The sequence below is a fragment of the Erigeron canadensis genome, chromosome 4 (genome assembly GCF_010389155.1).
Source record: "Erigeron canadensis isolate Cc75 chromosome 4, C_canadensis_v1, whole genome shotgun sequence".
In the NCBI taxonomy this organism is placed as follows: Eukaryota; Viridiplantae; Streptophyta; class Magnoliopsida; order Asterales; family Asteraceae; genus Erigeron; species Erigeron canadensis.
Genome location: NC_057764.1, coordinates 6,346,899 through 6,362,775, shown reverse-complemented (window position 1 = coordinate 6,362,775; position 15,877 = coordinate 6,346,899). Strand labels below are relative to the sequence as shown.

The window sequence follows — 15,877 nt, the reverse complement described above, 5'->3', positions numbered from 1 at the left end:
CTTCCAAAAAGCGAGAAGAAGGTCGGGGCAAGCAGGGCGCACTCCAATGCAGGTACAAACATTAAATATTTTATTGTACTACGTAGTTGGAATTGACTTATTTACTCTATCTTGGTCATTAATCGCAGGTTATGTTTTCACTGTTGCAAGAGAAAAGGTACTTTTACCAGTTCACCACAAATAACAAAAATGGACGCTTGGAGAACCTATTTTTCATTCATCCAACATCAATGACCCTATGGCGCGCATTTCCCTGGGTTATTGAAATAGACTCCACTTACAAAACTAACATCTACAACATGCCGCTAGTTGAGATCGTCGGCGTGACTTCAACGGGGAAGACCTTTAGTTTAGCGTATGCGTTTATCGTAAACGAGCGGGAGGCAAATTATCAATGGGTTTTACGATGTCTTCGGTCCACCCTTGATGATAGCTTTGCCGTTCGTGTCGTTCTTACTGACAGGGAGCTGGCCCTGATGAGAGCTTTGAAGGTTGTTATGCCGGATTCGAAACATCTACTGTGTAGGTACCATATATGGCAAAACATAATCAAGCACTGCGAACCGGCATTGCGTATGAAGAAAGATGTTAACATTGACATGCTTAACGTTTGGTGGAAAAAAGTCTATCAGTCTCGGACTTTTGATGAGTTTAAGTCAAATGAGAAGGAGTTAAAGGAAAAACTTGCGGGTTTTCCAGGCATCTACAAGTACCTGACCGATAATTGGTTGTCCCCATACCGAGAGCAGTTTGTGTCCTGTTGGGTCGATGAACACCTCAACTACCAAAACCACACCACAAACAGAGTGGAGGCCGAGCACCATTTACTGAAGGAAGAATTGAGGGGGAAATGCACATTTACTAGAATCCTCCAATGTGTTGATTCTGTCTTGATCAGTCAAGAAGCAGAAATAAGGGGCCAACTGGGGTATAGCTACGGGACCCGGAAGGGAAAACATAATTACAACTGTATGAAGGACCTGTTGGGAAAGGTTTCACTTAAAGCTTTGGACATCATGGCTGATGAAATTGTACGCTTAGACAAAGTCCTTAAAAGACAGGTTAACAAATGTGGGTGCAAGGTTCAGTCCAGTTGCGGGCTACCATGTGCCTGCAAGATTGCCGAGTACATGCAGCGCGGTTAGTACGATTTATTACTTGTATTTTTTCATCAAAAGGAAATAATTTCATACACTTATTTATATAAAAAAAATGCAGGGACTCGAATACAGCCTCATGTCATAGACCCGTTTTGGAAAAAGTTTGACTTAACACCGTGGACATGCGTAGAAGACGAAGACGAAGAAGACGAAGTTCATAAAGTTGTTGATGGTATTACGAATTTCTTGGATCAGCAACCCAAGGCTCAAAAGAAACATTGGTTGTCAAAAATTAAAGACATGTTTAAGCCTGGTAAGACACAAGTGAAAGATCCTCTTGTTCAAAAGACCACACGCGGAAGACCAGTCGGCTCGAAACAAAAGCCGCCAAAGGTATACATAATACATCTAAAAAAATATTTGTATTATTCAAAAATTTATAGTATATATAACTACCTCAGTTAAGGAAACTGATTCTTACTAATGGTCTAGGTGCCGGATCTCAACACCAACCCACCTGGGCTACGAAAATCCAAGTCCAGTCGACCGAGGGAATACAAGGTGCCAGATTTGAACAAACCCCACCTGCGCAGCCCGCCAGACACAGTACGTACGAGCCGTCCCAGTCCTGTCGTTATCCCGATAACCGAAAATTGTTCGACGATCAATCCCACCCTGAATCAGAATGGGTCAAAGATAATCCTGACATTTTCGGAAACCTGCACCCATATCCAGGTCTTGATGATATATATACGTGGGGGGACCCGTCCCAATCCTACGGGGTCGGGGATACACCATATGTGACACAAAAATTATATGGATTCGGCGATACGTCCCAAGACCATTGGCTCAACTATGACCAACCATATTCGAAGTTAGTAGATGACATCTTCGGGCCACCACCTACACAATCTAGAAATGCACCCATATATGAATCAAGGCAGGCACAGGTTTCGGATCCGGAGTCAGAGGCACAGTCATCGGCCAGTTGGGTTGGGTATGTTGCAGAACCGTATAACGCCAATCTTTCCAAAAATTACGCTTGGGTACTAGGTGAGATACCATCGTACTTAAGGCCGTACGTTGTAGGCGCACAAAATGTTAAAGGAGACGGTAACTGTGGATTTCGAGCTACCGCTGTAGCTTTGGGGCTAGATGAGGAGATGGGTGCAGAGTGGGTTCGTACGCAGATGCTAGCGGAGTTTGAATCTGACCTCGAAGGGTACATGCAAATGTTTGGGCAAACAGAGGGCAACCGAATGTTGACGGCGCTGCGAACATCTTATTATGGACGAAGCCGACCCATGCATCATTGGATGAGTAAAGTGTGGTTCCATATCCTCCTGGCCAATAAGCTGGGTATAATAGTCAACTGCGTTAGCCTACGTGACCCCCGAACAGTATTTCCGATGCATCACGGCTTAGATCAGCTGTTATTCAAACAACCGATAAGTATTGTGCTGATAAACAACGAAACCCATTTTGTTGCAGTGAAATTAGCAGGCGACTACCCAATGGCCTACAAGAATCCGGAATGGGAATTTCACGCAACCGATCCTGCACGTCGACTAGCAATAACGCACGCAAATCAAGAAGATGCGTATCAAAATTGGTTGTACGCAAAAATGCCAAGAGTACCACCAGACCCTCCTATTGTAATAAATGATTAAATTCGTTAAATGTTTTAAATCTACTAATTGCTCATACTTTTCTCATACTTTTCTGTTGTACATACATTGATTTTATAATACTTTTCTAAATTTGATAGCAATTATTTTTTTATCAACAAATGTATAAAAACATAAAAAAATACAAATGAAAATTTCACGCAAATCAAGATTACAAAAGGAAATTACACTTCCGTTAAACGATGAATACAAACAATAAAAAAAAGGGAAAACTAATCACTTTCATCATCACTATCACTATCACTATCACTACCCAACCGCTGTGTGGGGGCCCGTGACGTGCTAGGCCCAGCATGGGATGATGATGTGCTAGGTCCGTCTTTGAATGATGACTGGGTCCAAGGGCTACCCTGGGCGAACATATCATTGACGTTATAGGACGGTGACTGCTGGGCTGGGAAGGGTTGCTCTATATCCTCTGGGAGGGGGACATTCAGTCCACGTGTTCCCCTAACCACACGCCCAACCATACGAGTATGTCCCGATCGTGTCCCTAAAGCGTCCACATATGTCTGCGTAGGCGGGGTATTGGGCACTTGGGAAAGTCTTTGGTGGGTATCAAGAAGCTGCTCCTGTAGCACATGAAAATTAAGTTAATAATAACTAAAAATTAGTTATACTTAATATAAATATACCAAAAAAATATCTTTTTCCCGGATTTGTGCAAGATCTTACATAAATGGGCATAACTGCGTCCTGCACCATCCCATCTCGTCTCGTGTGGGCCCGCAAATAAAACTCGGGCGGGTCCTCACGTCGCCCGTCATTATCTTCCTGTATATACATTAATCAAAGTTATATATTTGTATGCCTATCTCTGTATAGATATATGTTTACATACGTGGGTATAAATAATTACGTATAACTTACAGCGTAACGCCATTCACGCTGAGCGTATGACTGCCGACCGTGAGTACTGACAAAATTATTTTGTTGCTGCCTGTTTGTCGTGTTTCTTTGGGCAGCAATCATCGGGGCTCGCTGGTCCAGTAACCCAGTAGATAACTCCACGCCTGTGGAGGCATCCCATACGGAGGTTGACCCTCCAGTTCTGCCAGCCTTTGGGACCCACCCCTGTTAGTGAACCAAGTCTTCTTGAATTTTGCTTTTTTATCCCTGTAGATCTTCAGGGCATCCTGACGTATCATCCTGGTCACGGCCTCGCGTAACGGGTGATTTTCTGGGTGACCTAGATATGGTTCTAAGTAGAACCGTCTCTGCAATAGTACCAAGTAAAAGTTAGCATCTACCATTTTTTTAAAATAAAGTATTTAAAAAGTAAAAAAAATTAGTTTTATACCATAAGCCAGTCAGTAAGTCCATCCTTGATGGGCTGGGGCACCTGATCCCACGACTCGTAATTATGTGGGACGGTAGCGACATAGGTCCCCAAATAGCTCTTGTACCACTTGGCGTGGTCCCCGATTGCCTGCCACCTACTGAGATCGTTATTTAACATAAGCGAGATTCGGCGTCCCGAATTCTGAAACTCGCGCTCCAGATCGTTGTTAGCAGCAGCAGCTCTCCCTGTGCTAATACCTGCAAAACAAAATAAATTAACAAATATATATATATACATATGTACCATATATTTATATGCAACGTACATTAATATATACTTACCACCCGTACGCCTACAACCCCATTCGGGATTCCACCCCCAGTTTGGAGGGTCGTTGCCACCATCTCCGCCGTGAAGTGCAGTCATTTTAACCTACATCAGCCGTCTCAATTTATAAAATAACATAAACAAACATAAAAGTCATAAAAAAGGTGCAACCTAAATTAACATATTTTCGACACAAAATTGTTTTCCAAAATTATTATACCTAAAATGACCACTTTTTTGCAACTATTTTTCAAACATTCGTTTATAACATTAATACTAACCTAATAACAACTATATTAACAATTACAATCATACTAAAAAGGGTTTTTCTAACTAAGAATCATACTTTGAACTATAATAAACAATAATTATAACTACAAATGTTTTCCTAAAAATTAATGAATTTCTAAAAATCATATCATTCCTAACTATAATAACATAAGTAATCTTTCCTAACTATAAAACTATAACATATCTATAACTAATACTTTCTAACATATATTTACTAACACTTGTTCCTAACATATATTTTATATAACATTAAACTATAACATTTATATAACTAATATTTTCTAACACGTATTTTTTAACCCATATTTTTTCTAACTTTTTTTTTCAACATATATTTTCTAACAAAAATATATAACAATTCTATAACTAATAATTTCTATAAGAAATAAATATTTGATAACATTATTATATATTAAAATAAAAACAAGTATTTAAAAGGTAAATGAGTGTTACCTCGTCTGAAAAATAGTTTACCGGAAAAATATGTATAGCAAAAAACGCACTGTCTGGCTGGCCGGAAAAAATAATAGTCGCCGGAAAACTATAAAAACTGTTTTCCCGTACGTCAGTGGTGGAAAATACGTTCCCCACAAAACTGGTAGGCCGGAATAAATTATCGCCGGAAAAATGTCGCCGCTAAAACTACGCCTGAAAATGGACTCCGGGAAGCCGGAAAAGGTAGATAGTGTAAAAAGGAATGTTGATAACGATGATGAGGGGATAGATGACCGGATTTGTGAGTTATAAGAATGGAGTAAAAAGGATTTTCCTGCAGAAAGAATGGAGGAGGAGGAGAAGTATTCTGGAGAAGAGGAGGAGAAGAGGAACGAATGGATTGCATTGTTTATATCGAAAATCTGCCAGTGGGGGACCCACTATTAGCGGCGACGTCGCCGCTAATAGTGGGGACACCACCACGTGATACGGTCAAACGTTACAGGCGCATGTGACTCTGGGGCCCACTATTTGCGGCGACGTCGCCGCTAATAGTGGGTGGTCGGGTTACACTTTTCTTCCTGGTCGGGTTACGCGCTTCGTGAATAGTAATGAAAAGCTTGGAGTAAAAGAAGATTCGTGAGTGAAGATAGCCATGAATGGAGGATGAGACCATGAGAGTGTCACTACTAAAAAGAATCTAAAATTGAGACCTCTTATAGAAACCGAATAGATTTTTATCCTGCGAAAAACACGGATAAGTTTTTAAAAATCGATTTTAGTAAATTGATACCAAATAATATTTCAGAGAATAAAATAATTAGTTTAGAAGTTAATATATTAGATAAAAAACAAGTATTAAGACATACTAATAACATAATTAGTAAATAAGGTAAAAAATGTATATACATCATCAATACAACTATATAGATTTTTAACCCGTGAAAAACGCGGGTAAGTTTAAATAAAATGGTTTATATTTAGTTTGTTATTAGTTAACTAAATGTAAGAACAAATAACCCCAAAAATTCCAAATCCGTTATTAGTTAATAAACCATATTATAAATGGTTAAAAAAGGGAGACTCGTACTTTCTATGCAACATACTTTAGATTTCATTTTATGGATGCATGCTATTATGTGGATTTCCTTGGAAAATATCTGGATTTGTTCGTAAAAGATACAAGTCAGGATCCCAGATTTTTTGCTTCTCATTTGGGCACAGGGTTGAATCAGCATGTGTGTATTCCCCATCAGATAGTACCATTTCATTGCTATCAAATATGTTTCACTTTGTTTTAAATACATACTCATGCCTACTTTATATTACAAAGTGATCAACGATAAGTATCCTTGACAAAACAATGTCAACTTTTTTTCAAATTTCATCAGAAACATATTTGCAAACCATCTATGCTCTCGTGTAGCTTTTAAATTATCTACCACTTCACAGTTTCCTTATGACAATTCCGAATATTTAGCAACAGAACTCGGCTTTAAATACTCGCCACTGACCCCGTTCACTTGCGGTCAAACGTTACAGGCGCATGTGACTCTGGGACCCACTATTTGCGGCGACGTCGCCGCTAATAGTGGGTGGTCGGGTTACACTTTTCTTCCTGGTCGAGTTACGGGCTTCAAAGTTAAAACATATTTTTTAGTTATATGAATTGAAGTTCAACAACATAATATAGCTCTTAAAGATACGAGTGTAAGAATCTCTTTATTTGAACAAAATGGCCGGTTTGAAGCTCAACAAGTGTTATTTGCTTCTAACGGATCTCTATATATATATAAAGCGCTATCGGAAAGCGCTTACTTGGCACTCTTCTAGCCCGCCATGTCAGCAATTTCTGATGTGATGTTACCAGAGCGATCTGAATGACACGTCAGCAGCCACGTAGACAACTTATTTACTGACGTGGAGTGTCCACTTCTCTATATATAAGTTACTAAATTGTCTTCTAATAGAAAAAAATGTCAGAGCCGAGGATTGATTTACCACTTGAACTACCTTGCATTTTGTTTATTCTTTTAAATCTATAGTAATTAACAATTCAATGAGTATTCTTTTAAATTGCAAATCCATATCCATATATTATTATATAACCTATAAAGGAAAGAAATCAACACTTAATTCTAATCAATTAGTGTTTGCAATTACGAATAACAATAGATAGTTTCAAATCCCTTTAGCTTTACGGATATGGAGGTTTTAATTTTGATGACTTTTATCAAAACAATTCAATCACTATGAAAAATCCAAAAGATGAGGTTAGTTTATTTATACATCATTTCTTTATCTATTGCTATTTTTCAATCTCGATTTTGCATCTACAAGGTATATTTATCATTGATTATTTTATTTGTTTATTTTTTTTTCAATCGACAATGGTGTAATTAATCGATCGGGTCTATCCATATTTTTTTTATTATACTATTGTTTTAAATGAATTGGGATGTATCATGCAAACTTAAAATTGATTGTATAACTAAAGATGTCCATTGTTTAGTTAGATCCACGAAAATAACTATCTTGTGTAAAAGTAATAGGTGATTGTTGTTTTTATAATAGGAAAACATGTTATTGTGTAGTTTATAATTTGTTTTACAAATAATTCGTGAAAACAAATTGTTCAATTGGCTTCTTTTCCTTTACAAGTTACTACATTATAATCCTAAGTTTATTCGTGAAGTCGATCCTTCAAAGGTAATCTTTTGATAAAAGCATATTACTCGGTTTATAAGTTATTACATTATAATGCTCTGTTTACGTCTATTTTCATGTATTCTAGTGTCATCAAGAGTGTCATCCGTATAAAGGAAAGTTGAAAGACTTCGTCAAAGAGGCCAGCCGCCTGATGTCTTGTTGATAAATTAACATAAAGAAATGTAACCAACGTTTATTGGAAAAAGCAACCCCAAAGATTTGGGACCAAAAGCGATTAGCGGTGACCATTGAATAAGTTTCTTCAGCTTGAGTTGGGTTAAAAGCACGGAATGTATTTGCGCCATCACCATCTTCAAATAAAGTATTTTCTACAGTAGCACCATGAACATGGATTCTTTTTGTAGCGGAAATAGAGCTCTTTGAAATTGAAAGCGGTATTCCCCTTATATATTATAGCCTAAATAGAATCATGGAATTCTCTCCGAGAGCTGCTGAACTAACGACTCTATTAGAAAGTAGAATTAGCAACTTTTACACGAATTTTCAAGTGGATGAGATTGGTCGCGTAGAAGTCACATTCTGGGGAGGCTCGGCTTCTACCCAGGGCAGAAGGTGGAGAAGGCTGGACCGTAGCTACTATACTAGGATAAAAGTATGACCTCTTTAAGATCTGGGATAGATCTTTCCGATGATATCCATGGCTCACCCTCGAAATGGCCAAGGCTTTATAATCGGGTATAACTCGGAAGCCGGCTTGCGCTGGATTCCGATAAGAGTAAGACAAGAGCGACTTCTTTTTCGGTCACTGGTCTAGTTCCAGCAGGGGTAGGACAGGAGTACCAGTAAGCAAAAGGACTTCTTTGGGAACTCCATTGACATGCTTACACTACCGGGAGTTTCTTGCGCTTGAAGGGGTAAAGGGATTTCGGGGCTATCCCCTTCTAATTCATGATACATTCAGCCCTCTATCCATTGGGATGCTCATAAGAACCTCCGTTTTACCTTCACAGATTCCTATTCTATTCGCTAGAAAGTGAAAGGGTCCTTTAGCATTCCGAGTTATTTCAAAAGATTTTGCTTTATCCGAGTTCGACTTAAATAGTCTCGGTTTTCATATTCTTTATCTTTGATATGTGCGGTCCCCAATTGTCGGACGGCTGCCCTCCATCCCCTTGCTTCACGTGCGTGCCCTTCTTATCATTTATTGGCTAGCCCTTTGTATTTCATGGCATGGCTACATGTGCCCTTTGGATTTGATGGCACTTCAACCGGGGGTCTTTTTTCATCCTTCGATGCTAACTCTGAACTCATGCTTCCACCTCCAGCTTAAGCAATTCTATCTTCTTCGTAGGGCATTTGTGGCACGCAGGAAGAGCTCCTGCAGCTGCAGCACTGGGCCCAGCTTGGTTTTGGTAGTTTTGTACTCTGGTAGTATTAAAGTTTATTAAACGACATGTGTATCTTTAATATTATTTATATATATTTAGTTACCTAGAATTATCAAATAACTTAATTAATATAACTTTTTATTAAACTCCTAATACGAAAAAGTCGAAACTAATTAATTCTCTATATAAATATATCATATCATATATTGATGGCGATAATTTATATGTATGACCTATGGGTATCTTTATATATACTAAAAGACAGTTGACCTAACATTTTATTAACCAATCACAAAGCTCAATTTTATGAAAGTAAAAATTGATTATGTCATAATTTAATCCTATTACTTATTTAAAGATTTTATTATTAATATTAAATATTTATTTATTAATCTATCTATCGAAATCAATTCAACAACAAAGTTATTCAATTCTTATTATCAATATCTTAGAGTGGGTTTAACTTTTTATCTATCGATATTAATTAATATTTTTTTAGTAGGTTGATATTGTATGATCATTAAAATAAAATTTAGAACCAACTTCAAAATCAATTGGGAGAAACAAACTTAGAACCAACTTCAAAACTTAAAACGTATATATTTATTTTATTTATGGTATATTATATAATTAAGAAGGGTATATTTGATAAAGATGAAATAATTAAATTTAATCTAGTGTTTATACATATAAATCTACTAAAATGTTATAATGACAAGGTATCAATCTTAACTAACTTTGGTTGAAACGGTTGAATTTGTTACTAAATATTCAGGCAAGACACTGGATTAAGAGAAAATTACGTCAAATAACTTAGGTGAAAATTACAACGTGTGCTAATCCAATTATTAAAATTGTGTATGATTAAAATTTTATATACCTAAAATTGTTTTGGACATATTTTGGACACAAAATTGTTTTTCAAAATTATTATACCTAAAATGCCCATATTTTTGCAACTTTTTTTCAAACCTTAGTTTCTAACGTTAATACGAACCTAATAAAAACTATATTAATGAACTATATTAAACAATAATTATAACTACAAATGTTTTCCTAAAAATTAATGAATTTCTAAAAATCATATCATTCCTAACTATAATAACATAAGTAATCTTTCCTAACCATACTACTATAACATTTCTATAACTAATACTTTCTAACATATATTTACTAACACTTTTTTTTTAACATTTTTTTAATATCAGTAGTTAATAACTGATATTAATATTTTTTTCCCTAAAATAAAACTCCATGTATTTATTTACTATATTATCATTATGATTATTATTATTATATACTTACATATAATACTAGTTACCATACATGAATATTTGTTGACGTATATTAAAATTTTTGTACAACAAAAATATTATTTAAAATATATTAAAATACTTACATATAATACTAGTTACCATAGCATATATGAATATTTGTTAACATATATTAAAATATTTGTTAACATTTATTAAAATACTTACATATAATACTAGTTACCATAGCATATATGAATATTTGTTAACATATATTTACCATACTAGTTACCATATCATATATGAATATTTGTTAACATATATTAAAATACTTACATATAATACTAGTTACCATAGCATGAGTACAACAAAAATATTTGTTAACATTAACATATATTAAAATAAAAACAATTATTTAAAAGGTAAATGAGTGTTACGTCGTCTCCAGAGTCTGTTCATCTACTTCGTCCTTTTAGTAACTGAGAACTAAGCATGATAGCCATCCCTTTTTACCTACCTTCCACGTCTAGTAACTTTCACTTGCTTCCTCTCACAGACCATCGCTCTACGTGCGACTCTCACCGCATACGGCTCGCAAAAAGACTCCTAAATTCATCCCGATCCTTTTCTTGAAAAATGGTGGTAAACAACAATTATTTAAAAGGTAAATCGAGAAATGCTGGGGGACCCACTAAAGACTCCTAAATTCGGCGAAGTCTTCCCGAGTTTTTCCTTAAAAAGGTGGTACACAACAATTGTTTAGGGAAAGCGAGAGGTCAGTGGGGGACCGACTAAAGACTCCAAAATTCGGCGAAGTCTTCCCGAGTTTTTCCTTAAAAAGGTGGTACACTTACACAGCAATTGTTTAAAAGGGAAAGCGAGAGGCCGGGGGACCCACTATTTGCGGCGACGTCACCGCTAATAGTGGGGTCCACGCCACTATTTGCGGCGACGTCGCCGCTAATAGTGGGTGGTCTTACGCGCTTCAATGTTTGTTAGTACCATTCTAGGCAACTCGGGTGGTAGGTGCACGCCGTGGTCAAATCAAACCATAGATTAAACTCATAATATCAAGGATATTACATACTCCCTATTTAAATATATTTTGTGCTTATACTTTCGTATTTGTTAGATTTTGATAGGTGATCATATTTCTTCAGTGATTCCCTCATTTTGGCAATATCTGTGATCGACGATAAAGTACGGATATTTTAGGAGGTATTAGGCTCCCTCCGGTAAAATCTTTCCTCTCAAAAATCCATTTGAATCTTGTGAAATTTGTATGGATTCAATAAATTATTTGAAAAAAATTATTTATTTGCTAGTCTTTGAACATTTTGTTGATTAGAAAATTATAATATTTTTGATATATATATTAAGTGTGCCAAAAACATCTCTTGAAACCCAATTTTCTAATTGTTCCGAAAGAGTTGTGTTTGGGGTGTTACATTTGATGCGGTGATTCGTAAAAGTGTTCCCCAATTCGTACACTCATATATGTCCCTTGATTAACGAAAATTAATATTGTCGCATATTTGTGAGAATTGGGTAATGGAGATGTGGTCTTAAGTTTATATAAAAATGTCTTAAAATATTTTTATTCTAACTGTCTAAAAATTCATTTGTCTCTTAAAAACTCATTCGATATATCTATATATATAAGTTGGTCAAAACGGTTTCTTAAGATATGCATTTAAGGGTAACCTATCCATGGAGGTCCCATGGGCGCGTTATTGTGACACCAATGACGTGGCACCGTCCGTAGCGGTGTATTTGATTTGTTTAACGGTGTCTCCTTTTGATAACCCGGTGTGGTTCGAGCTCATTATATTATATTTTGATAGGAGGCGTATGGATCGGTCCTAGGTAATATTTGTTTTGAAAATAAGTTTGTTTATAAAATTATGTCTCCGCTTTATACTATATCTCTGCTTCTGTCATATCCGTCACTGAGCTTTTGCTCAGCCGTATTCTTTGTTTTCTTTCTTATACGGCAGGTAATCTAGGGGGCTTTGGGGACGAGCGAAGAGTGTAGAACGATTTGGACCTAGCACCTTTGGCCTTGGAGTTCTTTAAGCTTTAGTTCTTTATGTTGGATTATAAGTACTTTGAATATTTTGTTACTTTGACTTTGGTTGACTTTGGTTTGACTTTGCATAAGATTAATGTCCCTTTTGTCCTTTAAGTTACTTTCGATATCATTTTGTACGTTTTGTAAGTTAGGGGTGTTACATTATATCATGAAGAAATTTGAATATGCTCATACATGATTCGTGAGTATAAAATAAATTATGGTTAAATACATCGATGATCAAAACTAAATTATAATAACAATAATATAAATATAATATGTTTAGTTAGAGTTTTAGATTTACCTTAAATTTTTAGAACCACATTAAAATCAAAACTTGTAAGCGTAGTAGATGATGGAAAATAGCCTGTCGATTTTGGATCGCAAACTTAAATTTTTGAAGTTTTCATGTTGATAACTAATTATAAATAATGTAAGTAAAAGAAGTTGAAGAATTGATAAAGAAAAAGAGATAATTTGTTAATAAAAATTGATCACTCAAATAAGGTTATAATGTATATTGTATCAATAAACCAATAGTTAGAGTTTAATTCTAAATCTAATAAGGAAATTGAGTTGATATACAATTAAATAAGCTAATTTAATATAATAAATAAATTAGAAGGATATGTGTCGATAAAAGAAAATGTCAGGTGTCGTTTCAAGAACATGTTAATCCTTTCTAAGTTTATTGGTAGATAAGTAGTTCTAATACCGTACGATGTACGGTAGCTATATAAATTGTATCATAAAGAAATTTGAATATGCATGTCTCTTACATGGTTTGTGATTATGAAATAAATTATGTTTAAAGTGAAACGATGATCGTATCTAAATTATAATAAACACTAATGATAAATATAATATATGTTTTAGTTAAGGTTTTGGATTTAGCTTAAATTTTTACAAATCACATCAAAATCGAAACTTGGAAGCGTGGTGAATGACGGCAAATAGCCTTGTGATTCCGGATTGTACACTCAACATTTTGAATTCTTCATGGTGTTTTTTTTTTGAACAACTTGAATTTTTCATATTAATAACTTATTATTATCTTTAATAGAAGTTGAAACATCTTTATATATACTAAAAGACAACTGATCTAACTTTAATTTGACCAATCACAACTCTCAATTTTTCAATTTTAAGTAAATCAACACATGTCTAAATTAATTTACACTTTTTTGTTCTTTATCACCAATTTACACATTTAACCCAATTTAAAATAAATAATACTTTATTGCATAATGTATATCTAATAACAAAATATAGCTAAAAGTTAGGAAGGTTACATATTTATATCAATATTTTGTTTTATATTATTAATTGTAATCAAATTAAATTGTATTAAGAATGTATAATACTAATGTAAATCAATAAAAAAATATATTATAATTTATTTTGTATTCATAAGCCAAGAGGTATAGTTTAATTCTAAGTTTAATAAGTAAATTGAATCTATATATAATTAAAAAAGTTATTTTAATAAAATAAATATATTAAAATGATACGTGTCGATCAAGGATTGTGCCACGTGTCATTTCAATAACATCTCAATTATATTTTAGTTTATTGGTAGGTAGCATATATGAGAAAAGTGAGTATGTAGTTATTAGACATTTAAACAGGACGTAAAACTTAAAAAGTAGTAATTTTATATAAAATGCATTTATTAATAGATATACATAAAGGGAATTTGAATATATATATATATATAGCTTAAACACATTTTATATAAAATGTAGCTATTAATAGATATACATAAAGGAATGTATCTTCATAAAATGTTGGAACATGTCGAAATATGAGTAATATCTTAATATATATTAAAAGATAACTGACATAACTGCTTATTAACCACTCATAGGTATTTATTTTATCAAATTGTAAATTGATAATGTCATAATTAAGTTAATTATAAATTAAAAATCCTAATAATATTTATCCAAGTATATTAATATACTATATTAATATTAATATTTATAGAAAAACATCTCACTAACATACATTTTTTAAATGTTATTTTTATGATACTTTAATGTTATTTTTTAATTATTTGTGAACTCGTATTATTTTTGTGTGTATTATAATTATATTTTGACTATTTTAATAAAAATATAACAAGTTTTGTAAGATTTTTATAAGAAATTATAAAATAAATTAAAAGAATCGTATCGGTTGGTATTTTCGGTAATAACGAAAAATTTTGTACACAAGTATGATTAAAATATTGTTTGTTTAAAAACATTGATATTAACTATACTATATAATATGAAGAGTGATATTAGTATCACGAGTTGTGATAAATCTACCTCATATGTGTTTTAATAGCTTGTACAGTGTGTTCAGAATGTTATATTGTGTGGTATATTCATTAGAATCTATAGTATGAATATCATTACCCATATAATATATAGTATTTAAAACTAACATTTAAAAAATTCTACCAAAATACAAAATTAAATTTCTTTGAACTATTGCGCTAAAATTTATTTGATTTTTCATCCAAATAATTTCTTCCCTCCCAAAAACTACCGCCCCTTTCAAATATTTTTGTTTTCTCCAATATATTCCCTCCTCTGTCCTCTCACTTCAAAACCACCTCCCCCTATTTCTCCTAAAATCTCCCTTTCTCATTTACGTGCTACCCCCTCCCAGAAACTTTTGCCCTCATTCCTGATCGCTTACAAAGTGCCATATCCATCTCCAGGTTAAATTAGATTTTTATTTTGTGTAAAGCTTAATCATCTCATTTTATATATTATATAAATACAGGGTAATTTTGTTATTTATGATAATTCAAGTGATTTCACAGGTATCGAATTTACAATACGAGATCTGCTAGCACAATGATATATCGCACATATGTGCAATTATTTACTTCGGAATTCGGATAGTTTGTAATTTGGTCGAAATTCAAAAATGGTACGGAGTATAATGTATATATCGTGACCTCTCTTATCTTCCTTGTATTTAAGTGTGTTAATCTTTTTACTAATCTTTAGTTGATCCTAATCATTTGATTTTAAAATTTTACAGAAGTTATGTAGACGTAGCACTTCAAAAGGCTGTTTGGCAAGGAGACAAGTCGAGCAAAGTTGTGACGATTCAAGCATCTACAAATTATCCAACTCGTCGGCCGGAATTCTAACATATATTATACATATATATATTGTTATATGATAGCATTTGGATCTTTACTATAATTTTTATTATGTGTTCTTGTGTAAACCTTGATGTATAAGAGATAATGAATCATGTATTCAAGTCCATTTTCCAGAATAATGATATGTGTCAAGATTGAGTTTTCATTTGGTTGAATCTCATGTTTATTTAGTATGAATAATAATAATAATAATAATAATAATGATA

The 15,877-nt window shown here is 33.9% G+C and overlaps 2 protein-coding genes and 1 long non-coding RNA gene across 3 annotated transcripts; 2 read left to right on the top strand and 1 right to left on the bottom strand.

The window, feature by feature from the left end:
- Positions 1–1,785: 1,785 nt before the first annotated feature.
- On the top strand, positions 1,786–2,770 carry LOC122596899. The gene is made up of 2 exons (XM_043769543.1): positions 1,786–1,789; positions 1,836–2,770. Exons 1-2 carry the CDS (start codon positions 1,786–1,788, stop codon positions 2,768–2,770), a joined length of 939 nt encoding a protein of 312 aa, XP_043625478.1.
- A 132-nt stretch (positions 2,771–2,902) lies between these two features.
- Positions 2,903–5,488, bottom strand: LOC122596835. Its single transcript, XM_043769485.1, has 6 exons — positions 5,142–5,488; positions 4,412–4,502; positions 4,089–4,327; positions 3,659–4,005; positions 3,464–3,562; positions 2,903–3,360 (listed from the first exon to the last, which is right to left on the bottom strand). The coding sequence occupies exons 2-4, from the start codon at positions 4,494–4,496 to the stop codon at positions 3,757–3,759; spliced, it is 573 nt and encodes a 190-aa protein (XP_043625420.1). The 5' UTR covers positions 4,497–4,502; positions 5,142–5,488; the 3' UTR covers positions 2,903–3,360; positions 3,464–3,562; positions 3,659–3,756.
- Positions 5,489–15,118: 9,630 nt separating this feature from the next.
- Positions 15,119–15,814, top strand: LOC122594825. Its single transcript, XR_006323113.1, has 3 exons — positions 15,119–15,215; positions 15,321–15,430; positions 15,545–15,814. It is a non-coding gene; the product is annotated as an uncharacterized LOC122594825 (long non-coding RNA).
- Positions 15,815–15,877: the final 63 nt, after the last annotated feature.

Coding starts and splice junctions, on each gene's coding strand:
- LOC122596835 (XM_043769485.1), bottom strand. CDS start 4,496: ATGACTGCACTTCACGGCGGAGATGGTGGCAACGACCCTCCAAACTGG. Junction 4,328..4,411: donor GGGTTGTAGGCGTACGGGTG/GTAAGTATATAT, acceptor TTTGTTTTGCAG/GTATTAGCACAGGGAGAGCT. Junction 4,006..4,088: donor GACTTACTGACTGGCTTATG/GTATAAAACTAA, acceptor GTACTATTGCAG/AGACGGTTCTACTTAGAACC.